Source organism: Papio anubis, chromosome 12 (assembly GCF_008728515.1).
Source record: "Papio anubis isolate 15944 chromosome 12, Panubis1.0, whole genome shotgun sequence".
In the NCBI taxonomy this organism is placed as follows: Eukaryota; Metazoa; Chordata; class Mammalia; order Primates; family Cercopithecidae; genus Papio; species Papio anubis.
Window position 1 is genome coordinate 106,196,946 of NC_044987.1, and position 15,700 is coordinate 106,212,645.

The following is a 15,700-nucleotide window of genomic DNA, read 5'->3' on the forward strand; positions in this document are numbered from 1 at the left end:
CTATAGATAATGTGTATTCCTATTGCTTGACTCTAAACAAATCTAGATGTGGCAAAGGAAGTAAATAATCTGTGTTCCCTTGACAGGTTAGAATGTACCTAAAAAATGAGTAAGGTCACATACAAATAGAAGTTGTTTTAAAATAAATCAGGTTAAGTTATAGGAACACAATGAAAATCTAAAAATATTTCATTAGGACTGGGATGAAGACTGTTAAATTACGTGAGATAAGGGAAAATGAAAAACTCCCAACACAAGTCTATATAGTTTGGTATGGAGCTAGCAGTTTATGAAATGTGAGCCAGTATTCTTACCTCTTCTGTTTTTAAGGCCTCACCCGTTTTACCCTGGAGAGCTAAGCGAAGTTGTCTGATATAAACTTGCAGGCCCCGTGCAAAGTACTGCAGCCTAAATGAAAACATATTTGTTAATTAGCAATTCATCACTTCAATTTTGTTTTTAAACTCAATCTTATACTATAGCAAAATGATCCTAAGTGCAGAAATGGCTACATGACCAATAAATTAAAGAACAAAATTTTAAGTTGCTTCTGATCAAGAGCTTCATCAAGTATCAAACTTCCGCCTTACCACATGGTAGTAACAGGTAACACAATGGCTCAAGCATTTCAAAATTTAAGATGTGAATTTGTTAATGGAACAACTCAATAAGCGGTGTCTTTGTGAAAACTACTTATATTGACTTCTCCAGGGCTGCTTCTCCAGTAACACTAACATATTATTAATAACCGTAGCTACAGTTTACTAATACCTACTACTTGCCAGGCACTGTGCTAAAAGCTGTACATTCACTGTCTTATTAAATTCCCACAACTCTATGAGGTAGGTACTATTATCATTTAACAACTGAGAAAAATTTGGGGAGAATAAGAGATGTTAGGGTACCTGCTCAAGATCATAAAACAAGTAGGAAGAGCTAGAGTCCTTTATTCCCCCATGGATTTGTTAAGTCATTTCTGTCTTTTTTTTTTTTTTTTTTAAGTTTGCTTGTTCCTTTTTTTAGAGACATGATTTCATCGCCCAGACAAGAGTGCAGAGGCATGACTGCAGCTCATCGTAACCTCGAGCTCCTGGGCTCAAGTGAGCCTCCCATCTCAGTGTTGCAAGTAGCTGGGACTACTGGTGTGTCACCATGCTCTGCTAATTTTTTAAAGTTATTTTTTATAGAGATAGGATCTTACTATGTTGCCCAGCTGGTCTCAAACTCCTGGCGTCAAGCAACCCTCCTGACTCGGCCTCCCAAAATGCTGAGACTACAGACGTGAGCCACCGTGCCTGGCTCACTTCTGTCACATGTTGACAAACATGTAATCTGAACCCTCCATTCTGTACCACTGGGGTAAGGCAGGATAGGGAGAAAGCTCTCATAGAACAAAAGCAAAACCCAAGGAACTTCAAGATAGCTACCACCTTTGCCAAGGATTGAGCCACCTCAATCATATATCACCTGATTTTGAAATCTTTGAGCTTTTCTGCATTCAGTTTGGCTGTTAAGAAATCTGGAAGTTTTCGGCCCAACTGGTGAAAACTGTACAACAAACATTCCACATAACTGAACTGTAGCTTGGGTTCTTCATTACCAGCATTCTCTCCATTTTCTGCTTCTTCTGGAGGGAGGGGCATGTATTCCTAAGAGAGAAAAATATACAGATGTTTGCAATCTGCTCTACATATTCAAATTATAAACAGATATTCAGGGAATTATAGTGCATGTTTTTAAGACATGGAGCATTAAAAACTACCAAAACCAGACACTTGGATTTCTTTTTTACTTACTGGATCAATGCTCTAGCCTGTCAATGCTCCATATTAACCTGTTACAGCTGCTATTATTAATAATGAAAATTAATGTAGCTAATATTTATTAGGCACTTACAGACAAAGGCACCGATGCCCTGAGAGAGTAACCTTCCTATGGTAACAAAGTTAATAAACTAAAGAGCCAGAATTCAATCTAAGTTTGACATCAAATGTTGATGCTCTTAACGACTATACTATGCTTACTACAAATATCTTTTCTGAACATTAGTCCATATTAAGTACTGACTCATTACAAGCAAAGTGCTGCCAATGGCATTCAGTATCAGTGCTGTAACAACCCAGTAAGTTACATCTGGACGAGCACCAGATGTTGATGACTCAATTCATGCTAAGGACCTAATGCTTATCACTGTGTTAATTATACAAATACATCAAATAAGAAAATCACTCAGTGATGCTGCTAATGATTTTATCAGACAGCCTATTTTCTCCCTAATTATAAGAAACACCAAGATTAAAACAAAGTAGACAACAACATGTGGCCTAAGAAGCTAACAATATTTGTTAGGATTACTGTTTAACTGAAATTTCAAAAACTGGTTCTTGTAATCTAGAAATTAATACTAAATTAGACTTTGAGCTATATACTAACTATCCCATAAGGAAAGGAAAAAGTTCTTACCAATAACTTATCAAATAGTTTCCTTAAATTTGTTTCTAGTTTTTCCATGTCACCACAAAATGAACTCATCTCTGCCAACAATTTCAATACCTAAAACACACAATTCACTATTACTATTTTTATGAATAAGCAAGCGTTGTAAAGTAAGAGTAATTCTAGATAACGATTTAAGACTTTACTTATTTTCAATTATGCTTTTACAGAATCGTTATAATGTTTGAAATGGAAGAAAACCTTAGAGATGCAGCCCAAGATTTTACTGTGAAGGAAAGTAAAGGTCAGAGATTATGTGGCTCGACAAAGTCACAGGGAGTAAGTGGCTGGGCAGACCCTAAAACCCAGATCTCATGATTTCCAATATATCTGTGAGAAGAAGTATGGAAAATAATTCATATGAGACTTTCTGCTACAGGTTAATGATAGTGCTAATTACAAGGCAAAAATGATAAATATATTAACTATAAAGACACACTAGTAAGAACTCTCAACAGCTAAGAACTAATTACTCCTGGTTAAGGTGGGCCTCATTTCCTATTAAATTTAGTCTCTGGATACTTACTCAAAATATTGGTAATGACCACTATTCTCAAGGTTCATTCCTGCATTTCCCAATCCCAGTCTGATAGGCCTAGCCCAGCACATTTGAAGCAAACTACCTTGCCAGTGCACAGTGATATTCTTCTCTATCCCAAAGACCTATGAGGGAAATGGCACATGCATTTCCATATTTCAGTCCAATTCAATAATCACTAATGGGTGCTTGATTCAAAATCAAGTTTTGTGCCAGATTCTGGGGATACAGAGGTGAATCAGGTTAAACGTAGAAAGAGATTATAAACAAATGTTAAGTATTACAGATGCTGTGAAAAAATGTTTATATACATTACAGTTGAGATACAAAGGTGGGAGGGGTAGTGAATTCTACTGGAGAAGAAGGAATAAAGGATATTTTGTGTTAATACAGTTTAAAATTGGCTCTATCAGTTATGGATAGAAATGGATGAATTAAACACCTTATTTAAAAATATTAAGGCTACAAAGGTAGAGACCGACTATAAAAACTACAGGCAGTGCTTTACCACTGCAGCGAACCTTAATTGAATCCATGAAGCAGTCCTAATGCAATTAATTCTGGTCTAGGGAGATTGCTGGCTGGCCATTACCAGACATTTAAATTGCTCCCTTAGAAATCAGATCTAAGTTAGTGGTTTACATTTTTGTTAAAATATAAGAATGCCTTATCAGTGCTAAAGCTGACATTTTTGCTTACCTCCAACTGTATATCAAGACCTTCCACTGGGGTAGTCAAGGTACCGAGGTTAGGGAGAACCTGCTCACAGAAATATGTCACAAACCTTGTGGAATGGACGTTTTTCTGTAAGAAATCAAAGAAAATGCATTGTCAAAAAACAAATATTTGCTCAAATATTACAGGAGAATTTCATTCAATAAATGCTGAGTGCTACAGCATCAAGTATTCTGACTATAAATACAATATAGTGCACACCCCAGCATGCCCCAGATATAACCTCAATAGGTGATCTACGAAGGGGCCTCAGTAAGTTCATGGAAAAATGTAATTAAAAGACAAAGAATAAAAAATATAAACTTTATTTATCAACATAAGCTCCATCAAGGTCAAGACACTTTTGGAGGCAATGATAGCAGTCATCCCAGAGAACTAAGGGTCCTGGGAACTTAACCATGTCAATGCAGTCTTTTTATACTATTAACCAAAGAAATGTGGGTGCCCTTTAACGATGTTTTTAAGATTAGGCAACAAAAAGAAATCAGAAGGGCCCAAATAAGGACTTTAAGGTGGATGCCTAATGATTCCTCATCAAAACTCTTAAAAAATTGTCCCTGTTTGATAAGAGGAATGAACAGGAGCACTATGGTGGTGGAGGACCCTGGTGAAGCTTTCCCAGGCGTTTTCCTGTTCAATCTTTGGCCAACTTTCTCCAAACAAGCTCATAAAAAGCAGACATTATTCTTTAGCCCTCCAGAATGTCAACTACCAAAATGTCTTCAGCATCCCAAAAAACTGCTGCCATAACCCTTCCTCTTAACTGGTCTCTTTTTGCTTGGACTGGGCCATTTTCACCTCCTGGTAGCCATTGCTTTGACTGTGCTTTATCTTCAGAATTGCACTGCGAAAGCCATGTTTCAACTCCTGTTCCCATTCTTCAAAGACATGCTTCAGGATCTTGATCCCACTTGTTTACAATTTCCATTGAAAGCTCTGTTCTTGTCTGCAGCTAATCTGAGCGCGGTGGTTTTGACACTCATCGAGTAGGAAGTTTATTAAACTTTAATTTTTCAGTCAGAATTGTGTAAGCTGAACCAACTGAGATGTCTATGATGTTGGCTGTTGTTTCTGCTATTAATTGTTGGTCCTTTTCATTTAGGGCATAAACAAGTTAAATTTTTCCTTGCAAATTGATCTGCTGCGATGGGCTTCGACGTTGTCTTGTCTTTTCTAAAAATGAGTGATCCATTTGTAAACTGTTGATTTCTTTGGGGACATTGTCTCCATAAACTTTTCATAAAGCATCAATGATTTCACCATTCTTCCGCCACGCTTCACCATAAATTTGACGTTTGTTCTTGCTTCAACTTTAGCAGAATTCATGTTGCTCTGACAGGTGCTTGTTTTTCAAACTGATGTCTTACCCTTCTTAGTTCCCCAAACTATATCCTGTTCAGACATGTTATAAATACAGATTTATTTTGGTGAAAAATGTTTTGAAATCCATGCATAGGTTTTTTTTCATAATATGCATTTTCCAGGAACTTTCTGAAGATCCCTTATATACTTTACTGCAAAGTCATCTGGAGCATTGGGACATCTATACATTTTGATCTCTTCCTTGATTCTCAGGTCAAATTTGGGACATGGCCAGGCATGGTGGCTCACAATCCTAGCACTTTGGGAGGCTGAGGCGGACGGACTGCCTGAGCTCAGGAGTTCGAGACCAGCCTGGGCAACATGGCGAAACCCCATCCCTACTAAAAATACAAAAAAATCAGCTGGGCATGGTGGTGTGTGCCTGTAATCCCAGCTACCTGGGAAGCTGAGGCACGAAAATTGCTTGAACCTGGGAGGTGGAAGTTGCAGTGAGCCAAGATCACGCCACTGTACTCCAGCCTGGGGGACAAAGTGAGCCTCTGTCTCAAATAAATAAATAAATAAATAGATAAATAAATACATTGTGAGAACCTTTGTGTTGGATTTTCAGACTGCACATTTCTGAAAAGGGATAGTTCTATTATTTAATTTTCTTTGTAGAGACAAGGTCTTGCTATGTTGCCCAGGCTGGTCTTGAACTCAGCCTCAAGCGTTCTCCCACCTTGGCTCACAAAGTGCTGGGACTGGGATTATAGGCACAGGCCACCACGCCTGATCTAGGATAGTTCCTTTAAATTGTGTTTTTCAAATGAATGTATACACATCCCAGAAGATGCATGGCCAGAGGAAACACAAAGCCTGAGACAGAATACAAAATTCTCATGACTTTTAAAAAAAGTCTTTAGGAAGACTAAAAATTTTTATTGGCCAGTCGTGGTGGCTCACACCTGTAATCCCAGCACTTTGGGAGGCCAAGGTGGGCAGATTGGTTAAGCTCAGGAGTTCAAGACCAGCCTGGGCAATACGGGGAAGCCCTGGCTCTACAAAAAATACAAAAATTAGCCAAGCGTGATAGTCCATGCTTGTGGAAGCCACTGCTTGGGAAGCTGAGATGGAAGGCTTGAGCCTGGCAGGTGGAAGCTGCAGTAAGCCAAGATCGTGCCAGTGTACTTCAGCATAGGTGACAGGGCAAGACTGTCTCAAAGAAAAAAAAAAAATTCTTTCAAAAAAATTTCTTGGTGCTTTGGGTTCTCACCAATTCCACTGTGGCCTTTATAAACACAGACCAAGCATCCCTCATCTGAAAATCCCAAATCTGAAATGCTTCAAAATCCAAAACTTTTTGAGCACCAATATGATGCTCAAACGTCATGCTCAAAGGAAATACTCATTGAAACATTTCAGGTTTTTGGATTTTTGAATTAGGGATGCTCAACCAGGCACAATGCAAATATTCAAAAATCTGAAAACACTTCTGGTTCCAAGCAAGCATTTCAGATAAGGGACACTACTGGAAAGGTTTAAGGGGAATGTTAAAGTGAGTATTTATGGAAATATATACAGCTAATACAGTAATCCAAATACCAGGTGTGTAAAAATAAAGAGCTCACAGAGAAGAGGGGTACTGCCTGCCGAGTGCACTGTAAGAGCCTGTCCACACAGTCAGGATCCGAGGGATTGAAGGTCTGTTCTAGGTCGGCCTGTTCAGCCACCAACTCTACAAGTTGCTGTCTTCCACTCACTGTCTGTAAGCTTTTTAACCCAGACAGTATCTTCATAAATAGAACAAATTCTTCACCAGTCACATCTTCTAGGACCTGGAAAAGAGACAATTCAGAATAACAGTATACTCATCATTTGAATGGGACAGATCAACATTGAAAGAAAATAGCTAATTTATTTCAGTTACTAAAGTCAGTTTGATATTCATGCTTCCGAAATACTGAGGAAAAGGCAACTTCTAGCTTCAGTCAATTGAACTTCAGAGTAAACCAGGCATTCTCCAAAGGGGCAAAAATTGGTTCTTAGAAAATGTTACATTTTTATGTACAAAGCACAGATATACATATAGTACCATAAACAGATATACAGTATATATGTGGCATTAAAATTTCATGGAAGAGCAGTTAAGAAAAAAAAAATTTTTTTAATTCTTAAATTGGCTATTCAGGGGAGTGACTTTAAAAAATGGCTGGAAAAATTCTGTAGTAAACTGTTGAATCAGATTGTTTCCTATATTTAAAAGCAGTCTAATTCATATTAATATGGTAATTGTTGTACACAAAATAGGACACCTTGCAAGTCTCATGTTAAATCTTCCATATCAGTGGGTCTAAATTTTTCTATTCATGGACCAAAGGAGCTCACAATCACGACATGCTCTACCAGATTACTAGCTGGGGCATAGGTAAAATAGTCTGATACTCCCAGCTAAAGATCTATCTCTTTCTCACTGAAAAATAATCTTATCAATAAGGAAGTGGGTAGTAGTAGTCTGAAATTTCTATAGCCTGAACCATAAGAGTGATCACATTCTTTAGAGAAAACACTGAATCTTCTTGAACATATTGCTCAAGCCTGTAATCCCAGCACTTTGGAAGGCCAAGGCGGGCGGGTCATGAGGTCAGGAGATCGAAACCATTCTGGCTAACACGGTGAAACCCCGTCTCTACTAAAAATACAAAAAATTAACCAGGCGTGGTGGCAGGCACCTATAGTTCCAGATGCTCGGGAGGCTGAGGCAGGAGAATGGTGTGAACCTGGGAGGTGGAGCTTGCAGTGAGCCAAGATCGCACCACTGCACTCCAGCCTGGGTGACAGAGCGAGACTCCGTCTCAAAAAAAGAAGGAAACTATTCCCAAACTTTGGCACATTAAGATGAGTGAAAAGTTAGTTGTGACACACCTTGCCAATCCTAGCGTCTACAACTATGCTAGATGCTGGGAGCAGAGACAAGCATGGTTTCACCCTTGAAGAGCGGATAGTGTCAAGGGCTAAGGTGAAAAGAGGTCATTTTGATGTGATAATATGTTTCATTTTGAAATAATTCAGTATACTATGAGAGAGTATCCTAAAATGGAAGGGAGGGGTAGGACTTAGAGAAAGTTTCCTGAAGGAGATGATTTGCAGAGGTTGCATACATTTTAAGGACACTACCACAAAAAGTTTAAATGTAATCAGGTTCTTTTAAATTACCAAACTGATTCATCATTACCACTGACAAAAGTGCTAAATACAATCTAAGAAAAACTCGGAAGTTCTATGGTGGTTCTAATGGGATATATGATATACCATTTTATACACAAGCCACACATAACATTGAGGAATACTGCCAAAGTCAAGTATGTTCTTTTGCTTTAGAGAATTTCCACCAAATGAAGACCAAAGCTCACCTTTTTGGATTCAGTTAGTATAAGCTCTTCCACTTCCTTTGTTAAGACTTCATCTGGTAAAGTCTTAAGTTTCGTAGAAAGGAATTTAATTGCTCGTTCTCTAACAATGTCCTCTCCTTGAAGTATTTGGCTGAACAACCCACCTAAAGTCCCTGCAAAACAAAATAGTTGCCTGTAGCAAGTCAATTCTATAGTGTAATGGTGTTTTCCCATTTAACTCAATTTATAGTATTTCTTATCAAATAAGTTAATGAACTTCCCAAATATCATCCTCATTACTAGTTAAAAGTAGTCTGAAATTTCTACAGCCTGAATCATAAGAGCACTTTCTTCATGAAGACATAGTCAGCTTGAGCATAACTTTCCTTTTTTATCATTACTAATAATAAAAACCAAATATTTTGGAAGAATTTCTTTAAAGTGTCAAAGGGAGTTCTTCCAACAGATTTCTAATGGAAAAATTTGATCTGTTTTTGCAGTTATTTCTGCTGGTTTTTCTAGTCATAAACATCTTGACCTGAGGAGACTTTTTTCACAATACTTAAAATTTTTATGAAATAGAACTCTGGGTAAACCCTAGAGTTTATTCTTAATGAGTAACACCTAACTTTGTGATTCTGTAAGACATCAAACACAATTCAGAATAAGAACTGGCCTTACCTTTTGCATCCATTTTAAATATACTTAACAGGGCATTGTTCACTAGGTTAAATTCTGCAGAGTCATCTGGATAAAGAAAAAGTGGCATAATGAATATAAAACAAATTTAAAATATCATCTGCTTCAGTTTCAAACTTGATTCAACATAGTTTCTCAAGGTTACATTGACAGGAAACTTGTAACTTAAGCCATTTCCTCAAGTACCAAAAAGATAACATGTTCCTTTTAAGGGTAGAGAACCCCATCTGGCATGCCTGAAAAACTTTTATTAAGATGCTACAATTATGAAACGACAGGAAATTGGGGGGAAAATTATGATACATCAAAATGCTCAAAAGAATCTAGTCATTACACCTTAATAACAGAATTAAAAACAAAACAATACTAGGAATTAGATAACCAGAAATCATTACACTTTAAACTACTGAATGAAAGTGGGAAATTTAATCTCTATTAGATGTAGGACCTCTAGCTCTCCTGCACCCCATTCAAAACCTAAAAACAGAGTCAATATTTCAGAAAGAAGATATATATTTAGAGAAAACGGTAATAAAATCCCTTACCTGTCTGCAAAAGTTGCGTTAATATATCTGCCACTCGAGGAAGATTTTCTCCAGTGGCAAATTGAGGCAGTTCTTTAATTGCTTGACGTCGAATCTGGGCATGATTTCAAACAAAAATTAACCAAATACTATCACCTTTAAAATAACACACACAGCTTTTTTTTTTTTTTTTTTCAAAAGACAAGGTCTTGCTCTGTTGCCCAGGGTGGAGTGCAGTGGTGCAATCATGGCTCACTGTAGCTTTGACCTAGGCTCAAGAGATCCTCTTGCCTCAGCCTCCTTAGTAGCTGGAAGTAGAGACGCAAGCCTCCACGCCTGGCTAATTTTAGAGGCGAGTCTCCCCATGTTGCCCAGGCTGTTCTCATACTTTGGGAGGCCGAGGCGGGCGGATCACAAGATCAGGAGTTTGAGACCAGCCTGGCCAACAGAGCGAGACTCTGTCTCAAAAAAAAAAAAGAATTTGCTCCAATTTAATATTCAAGTTACACAGAAAAAAATGTAAAAAGTGATGTTAACAATGTCTGGCTGAAGGAGAGACTTCAGATTATAAACAACTGTTTACAGGCTAATTATATGCAACTGTTAGGTTTTTACTACCGATGGGCTTATAATACAGTATTCCTTAAAAATGGCTACTGTGGCAATGTTATACCTAGTTAACTGTTTACTTTAGAATTTTCAGTATTGACTACTAAATACAACATTTGTGGCTATATCCTGCATGTTTAATTCCAAATACTGATCTTGGCTTATTCGATTTTTACATAAAAAATGTACAGCAGGCCAGGTGAGGTGGCTCACGCCTGTAATCCCAATGCTTCAGAAGGCCAAGGTGGGAGGACAGCTTGAGGCCAGGAGTTTGAGACCAGCCTGGACAACAAAGCAAGACCCTACAAAAAAATTAAAAATCACCCGGGAACAGTAGCCTGTGCTACTTGGGAGGCTAAGGTGGAAAAAATGCATGAACCCAGGAGTTCAAGGCTGCAGTAAGCTATGGATGTGCAACTGCACTCCAGTCTAGGCAACAGAGTGAGACCCTGTCTCTATTAAAAACACACAAAAAAATCCAGCAAATTCTGCATGAAATGTTGGCAATTCGCTGTTTCATCTGAAAAGACAAGAGCTAACAATTGAATATTCTTAGGAACCTGTGTCAGCAGCCAGAAATATTACCAGTTAATTCTATTCAAAAAAAAAAACAAAAGAACTCAAAAAACAAAAACTATTTCTTTTAATCTAGTAATCCTATTCACTTATTACACAGACCATTCAGACCATTTTTCTGCCATGCAAAATATATAAGGGTAGTGAAAGTACATTTTATTTTATAACACATATCTAAGTAAGCACAAATTGATTAAAAACAGTCTAATTTCATATGCACAATGAATAACAATCTATGAAACAAAATGTGAGCCACAATCCATTTTTAACAGTGGACAAATAAGCAAAACTAAGTATTTTGAGATTCTATGCATTTTTCATAATTTAAAGGTGGTGAAAAAGGCTAATACATTTTATCATATGTAAATTTAAGCCTGGGTATGATGCCATGCCAGACCATACTGTAGTATTTTATTGTGTACTCTGATATATCAGATGGCTACTCCAATTGTATTAGCCACACACAGAAACATCTGAAAGACTGCTATAAAGTGTCACTCATATACTTACAGATACATCTTCATCCTCACAGAGGTCTAACTGTGCATTGATAGCAGAATCAGCCAATTCTGGAAAATGCTTAAAGAATTTTGGAATAAATTGAGCTGCTAATCGTTTTTCCTTAGTACCACCTTTCACACCATCCAGTATCACTTGATAGGCATCTTTATGCTGAAATAAAGAAAGACACATGATTTTGAAAGATGGGAAGCTAAGTAAAAGACCATAAAACATGTTAGCGTGTGCTTTAAATTTTTACACAGGCTAAGAAATAAGGTTGATTTTCGGAGGTTTACTACTTAAATGGGACACTTATCTTCCCAATTCTGTTCTTCCTCCACCTTTGGTTAATTTTTGATTTGGGGGAGATGGACGAGTCTAATTTAAAGTGGAAAAAGCATACGTGTGTTTGTTAATATACCAACGCTTCTTCATTCTAGTGATTACTGACTCTAGCCTTGTGACTGTGTCATGCTTAAAAAATTTGTAATGGGCCAGGCATGGTGGCTCACGCCTGTAATCCCAGCACTTTGGGAGGCCGAGGCGGGTGGATCACCTGAGGTCAGGAGTCAAGACCAGCGTGGTCAACATGGTTAAACTCCGTCTCTACGAAACACAAAAATTAGCCAGGCATGGTGGCATGCGCCTGTAATCCCAGCTACTTGGGAGGCTGAGGCAGGAGAATTACTTGAGTCTGGGAAATGGAGGTTGCAGTGAGCCGAGATCGCACTACTGCACTCCATCCTGGACGACAGAGTGAGACTCCGTCTCCAAAAAAAAAAAATTGTAATGATGGTCAGGTGTGGTGGCTCACGCCTGTAATCTCAGCACTTTGGGAGGCCGAGGTGTGCAATCACTTGAGGTCAGGAGTTCCAGACCAGCCTGCTAAATATGGTGAAACCCCCCTCTCTAAAAATACAAAAATTAGCTGGGCATGGTGGCAGACATCTCTAATCCCAGCTACTCAGGAGGCTGAGGCAGGAGAATTGCTTGAACCCAGGAGGTAGAGGTTGCAGTGAGCTGAGATCGCACCATGGCATTCCAGATTGGGTGACAGAGCGAGACTCCATCTTAAACAAGGAAATAAATTATAATGAATACCACAGACTTCACAAATAACTGCACCATATTTACTTAAAAAAAAAATTTGCCTGTTTCCAATTAGCACCACGAAGAGGGTGAAGGGAATACATTCCAGAAATTTAGCAATTCCAGCAATGTTAGGAAATGCAGCTTAATTTTACCTCATAGCAGTATATGAAAGCTGTGACCATTCCATAGAGCCAGACAATTTTGGATTAAGACAGACTCTAATGTCACATGTTTAAACTTTTTATTGGAACTATACACTCAAAGCTCATTTGTTTCCTTAAAAAAAAATCACAAGTGCTCTCCCTCAAATACTCATAATGGGAGGAATCAATAAGTTCCCAATCCTCCTCAAGTGCGTGCCTCTAAACCAGTTGTTTTATGAAATGACGCTGATAAAGATGGTCAATAACAGTAACAAATACAGAAAGACTACACATATATCTTCTGTTTGGACATATTAATAAAAGTAACTGCAAAAAAAACCTTAAAAATTATAATCTTGACCAAACGTATACACAGTATAGTGTTTATTATGTATAAGGAGTGTTCTAAGTGCTTCAGACACATGAGCTTACTTCACGCCATCTAGTGGGGAATGACCAATAAATATCCAATGAACTATAGAATTCCCAGATTTGTTTTACATGATTCTTTTTGTGGATAATGCTAAGTGAAAAAATAAAGCAGGATGCAAAGTTACAGAACAACTCCCAAGTAACAGAAATTTCTGTGAATAAGGTTAGCTTCTTCATGAAATGCAGATGTATCAGTCTTCAGGAGTCATCACTGAAAAATGTATTATAAACACATCAAGACCCCGTCTCTCCAAAAAATATAAAATTAGCCAGGCATGGTGGTGTGTGCTTGCAGTCCCAGCTACTCGAGAGGCTGAGGCAGGAGAATCACTCGAGCCCAGGAGATAGAGGCTGTGGTACGCCGTGGCTGCGCCACTGCACTCTAGCCTGACAGAGCAAGACCCTGTCTCAAATAAAGAAAGGTGTATGACATACTTTTCACCGCAAACATTAAGAAAAGAAATCATGCTGACTTTTCTACCACTTTACATTCCTGTGGTTTGCCTCAGACTTCTAGGCAGGCTTCATAAAATCAAAGTTTGTTCTGACATCCTTACTTTTTGCAGGGTATCACAAATCTAATTCCCTTTAACTCAAACTTACTTATAAAGCCATTTGAAGAAACTCCTTACGCTGTCCAAAATTAAATGAAAAAGAAAAAAAAAACCTGCTTAAAACAAAACTTCCTTTTGCCAAGAAAAAAATATTAAATCTGGAATCAAATAAAAAGGCATCATTAGCAATACTTCTTGAAAGTCTACCAGGGACTGAGTGACTCCTTGTCTATATCACCACAGGTGTTACTACTATTCCTATCTTCTAGATGAGGAAACTAGGGCTCAGAGAAGCGAAATAAATACTTCCATGTATTTCTGAGGGATTATGAACTTGGTTAGTCAGTGGTTTTAGCTTAATCATACAAAAAACGCTACTACAAGAGTGGTATTTCAAGAAATAAAAGTCCAAGAAGCCTACACGCCAACCCTACAAAGCTAGTGTACTCAATGATTGGCAGAACAGGAGGAATCGGGGTTTCAGCATTATAGACATCTAATCAGCCAGACTGCTGTGGTCCTTTAACAGGTGTCTGATACATTTTTTAACTTTTGAGATTTTGAATACATCATATAAAATTAAGTATATTTTAAGTAAATTCATAATAATTTGAAACAGAATTTAAAATAATAGTGGGCCCACAACTTGCTCTGTTATGGCTAGTTAGAAGCCCTGGGCAAAGAGCAGCGGAAAAGGAGATTAGAAAGGTAAAGGAGTACACAAGAGTGAGACCTGAAGGAGTGGCAGAGGCAGAGTGGAGGAAAGGCAGGATGAATGCATAGGCAGAACATGGGGGTTACATGAGAAGATGATAAGACTGGAAGATTTGAGGTATTAAATAATTCTGCACTTAGAATTTGTCATCTGCAGTTTGCTTATTAGAATATACATGCCCAAAGATGTACGTATGTGTGTATGATAAAGTTCCCTTTATCCATTAGAGATAGTCTGTGTAAATGGTTTTTCTTATATTTTGTAAATGGTTTCTCTGTTCCTTCTTTGAACACATTTCTTCAACTATGAAAAAGAAATGCTTACTGAAGGGCAAGGTACAGTGCAAGAAGAGAATCAATCAATCAATCAATCAATGGATTTAACCCTTAAGACATTATAATGTAAGTATAGGAATAAGAAATAAAATACAAGTCTGAAGTATTGTTAATAAGTACATCGTGCCAAGGGGTTCAAAAAGAGAAGGATTTGATCTGCTTTGGGGAAATTAGCTGATAAAACCTCGAAGGGCTTGTGTTTGCCCTTACATATTTAGAAGGCACTACTCTGAAAGGAGTATTGACAATAACGGGGAGGGACTAGTCTGTAGTGGCAGCAATCAGAAAAACTGTTGTGCTTACCTCTCTAGTAAAGGTTGATAATCAAAATAAAAGTTAGAAGGAAGTCAAGACTGACAAACTCGAACGCAGTCTCAGAAGTATCCAGACACGTTGTTTGCCAGGAAACTTAGTACTGATCATAAATCTCATAAGTTGACCTGAAAATCAGGCTTTGCTACATCAGGAACATGAACACGGTTTTCTCTCCTTAAAAACAAGTGAAATGGTATCCTCTCTACTAAGTTGGCTTTTGCCTTTGTTAGTTAAAATTACAAGCAATATCCTAAAACCTACTGTCTTTTAGTAAGTGATTTTAGGCATTTTATCTAAAAGGGGAGAAGTATAACCCAACAGAGCAGAATTAGTAGGCATTATCTTTGGTTCTCCTAAAATTCACAATGTTTGAGCAGCCTGAGCTAATCACTACATCTCATTATGCAGAGAGAGTTTAGATAGTTGCTTGACAGCTGTCAATACAGAAGGCATTGATGACCCATAATCTACAGGGAACTGTGTTAAATTCCAGTGTCCAGCCGGGTGTGTGGTACATGGTAGGTGAAACCTACCGAATAAAGCATGAATTCTCATTAAAGTGTAGACAAAGTTATCCTTTTCCATTTTTTCACAAACTTGTCTCTTAAGTACCCTTACTAAATAAAGAGTACATTTTTGCTGCAAATACATTTTTGCTGCAAGAAAGACATTTTGACTCCTTGGGGGAGAACTCTCAATTCAATCTGGTTTTTATAAAGATGACATGAGAAGGAAATGTAAG

The 15,700-nt window shown here is 37.9% G+C and overlaps 1 protein-coding gene across 3 annotated transcripts in view; it reads right to left on the reverse strand.

Moving 5' to 3' along the window:
• The window catches only part of API5 (apoptosis inhibitor 5), a 38,307-nt gene that overhangs the window by 20,167 nt on the left and 2,440 nt on the right, over positions 1-15,700 (reverse strand). For all 3 annotated transcript variants that reach the window (XM_021925895.2, XM_021925893.2, XM_031653550.1), the window contains exons 2-10: positions 11,382-11,543; positions 9,708-9,801; positions 9,145-9,210; positions 8,485-8,636; positions 6,703-6,909; positions 3,734-3,838; positions 2,464-2,553; positions 1,468-1,649; positions 315-408 (exon numbers count right to left, since the gene is read on the reverse strand). In XM_021925895.2, the coding sequence (XP_021781587.2) occupies positions 315-408; positions 1,468-1,649; positions 2,464-2,553; positions 3,734-3,838; positions 6,703-6,909; positions 8,485-8,636; positions 9,145-9,210; positions 9,708-9,801; positions 11,382-11,543 (1,152 nt within the window). The remainder of the gene's footprint in view (positions 1-314; positions 409-1,467; positions 1,650-2,463; positions 2,554-3,733; positions 3,839-6,702; positions 6,910-8,484; positions 8,637-9,144; positions 9,211-9,707; positions 9,802-11,381; positions 11,544-15,700) is intronic.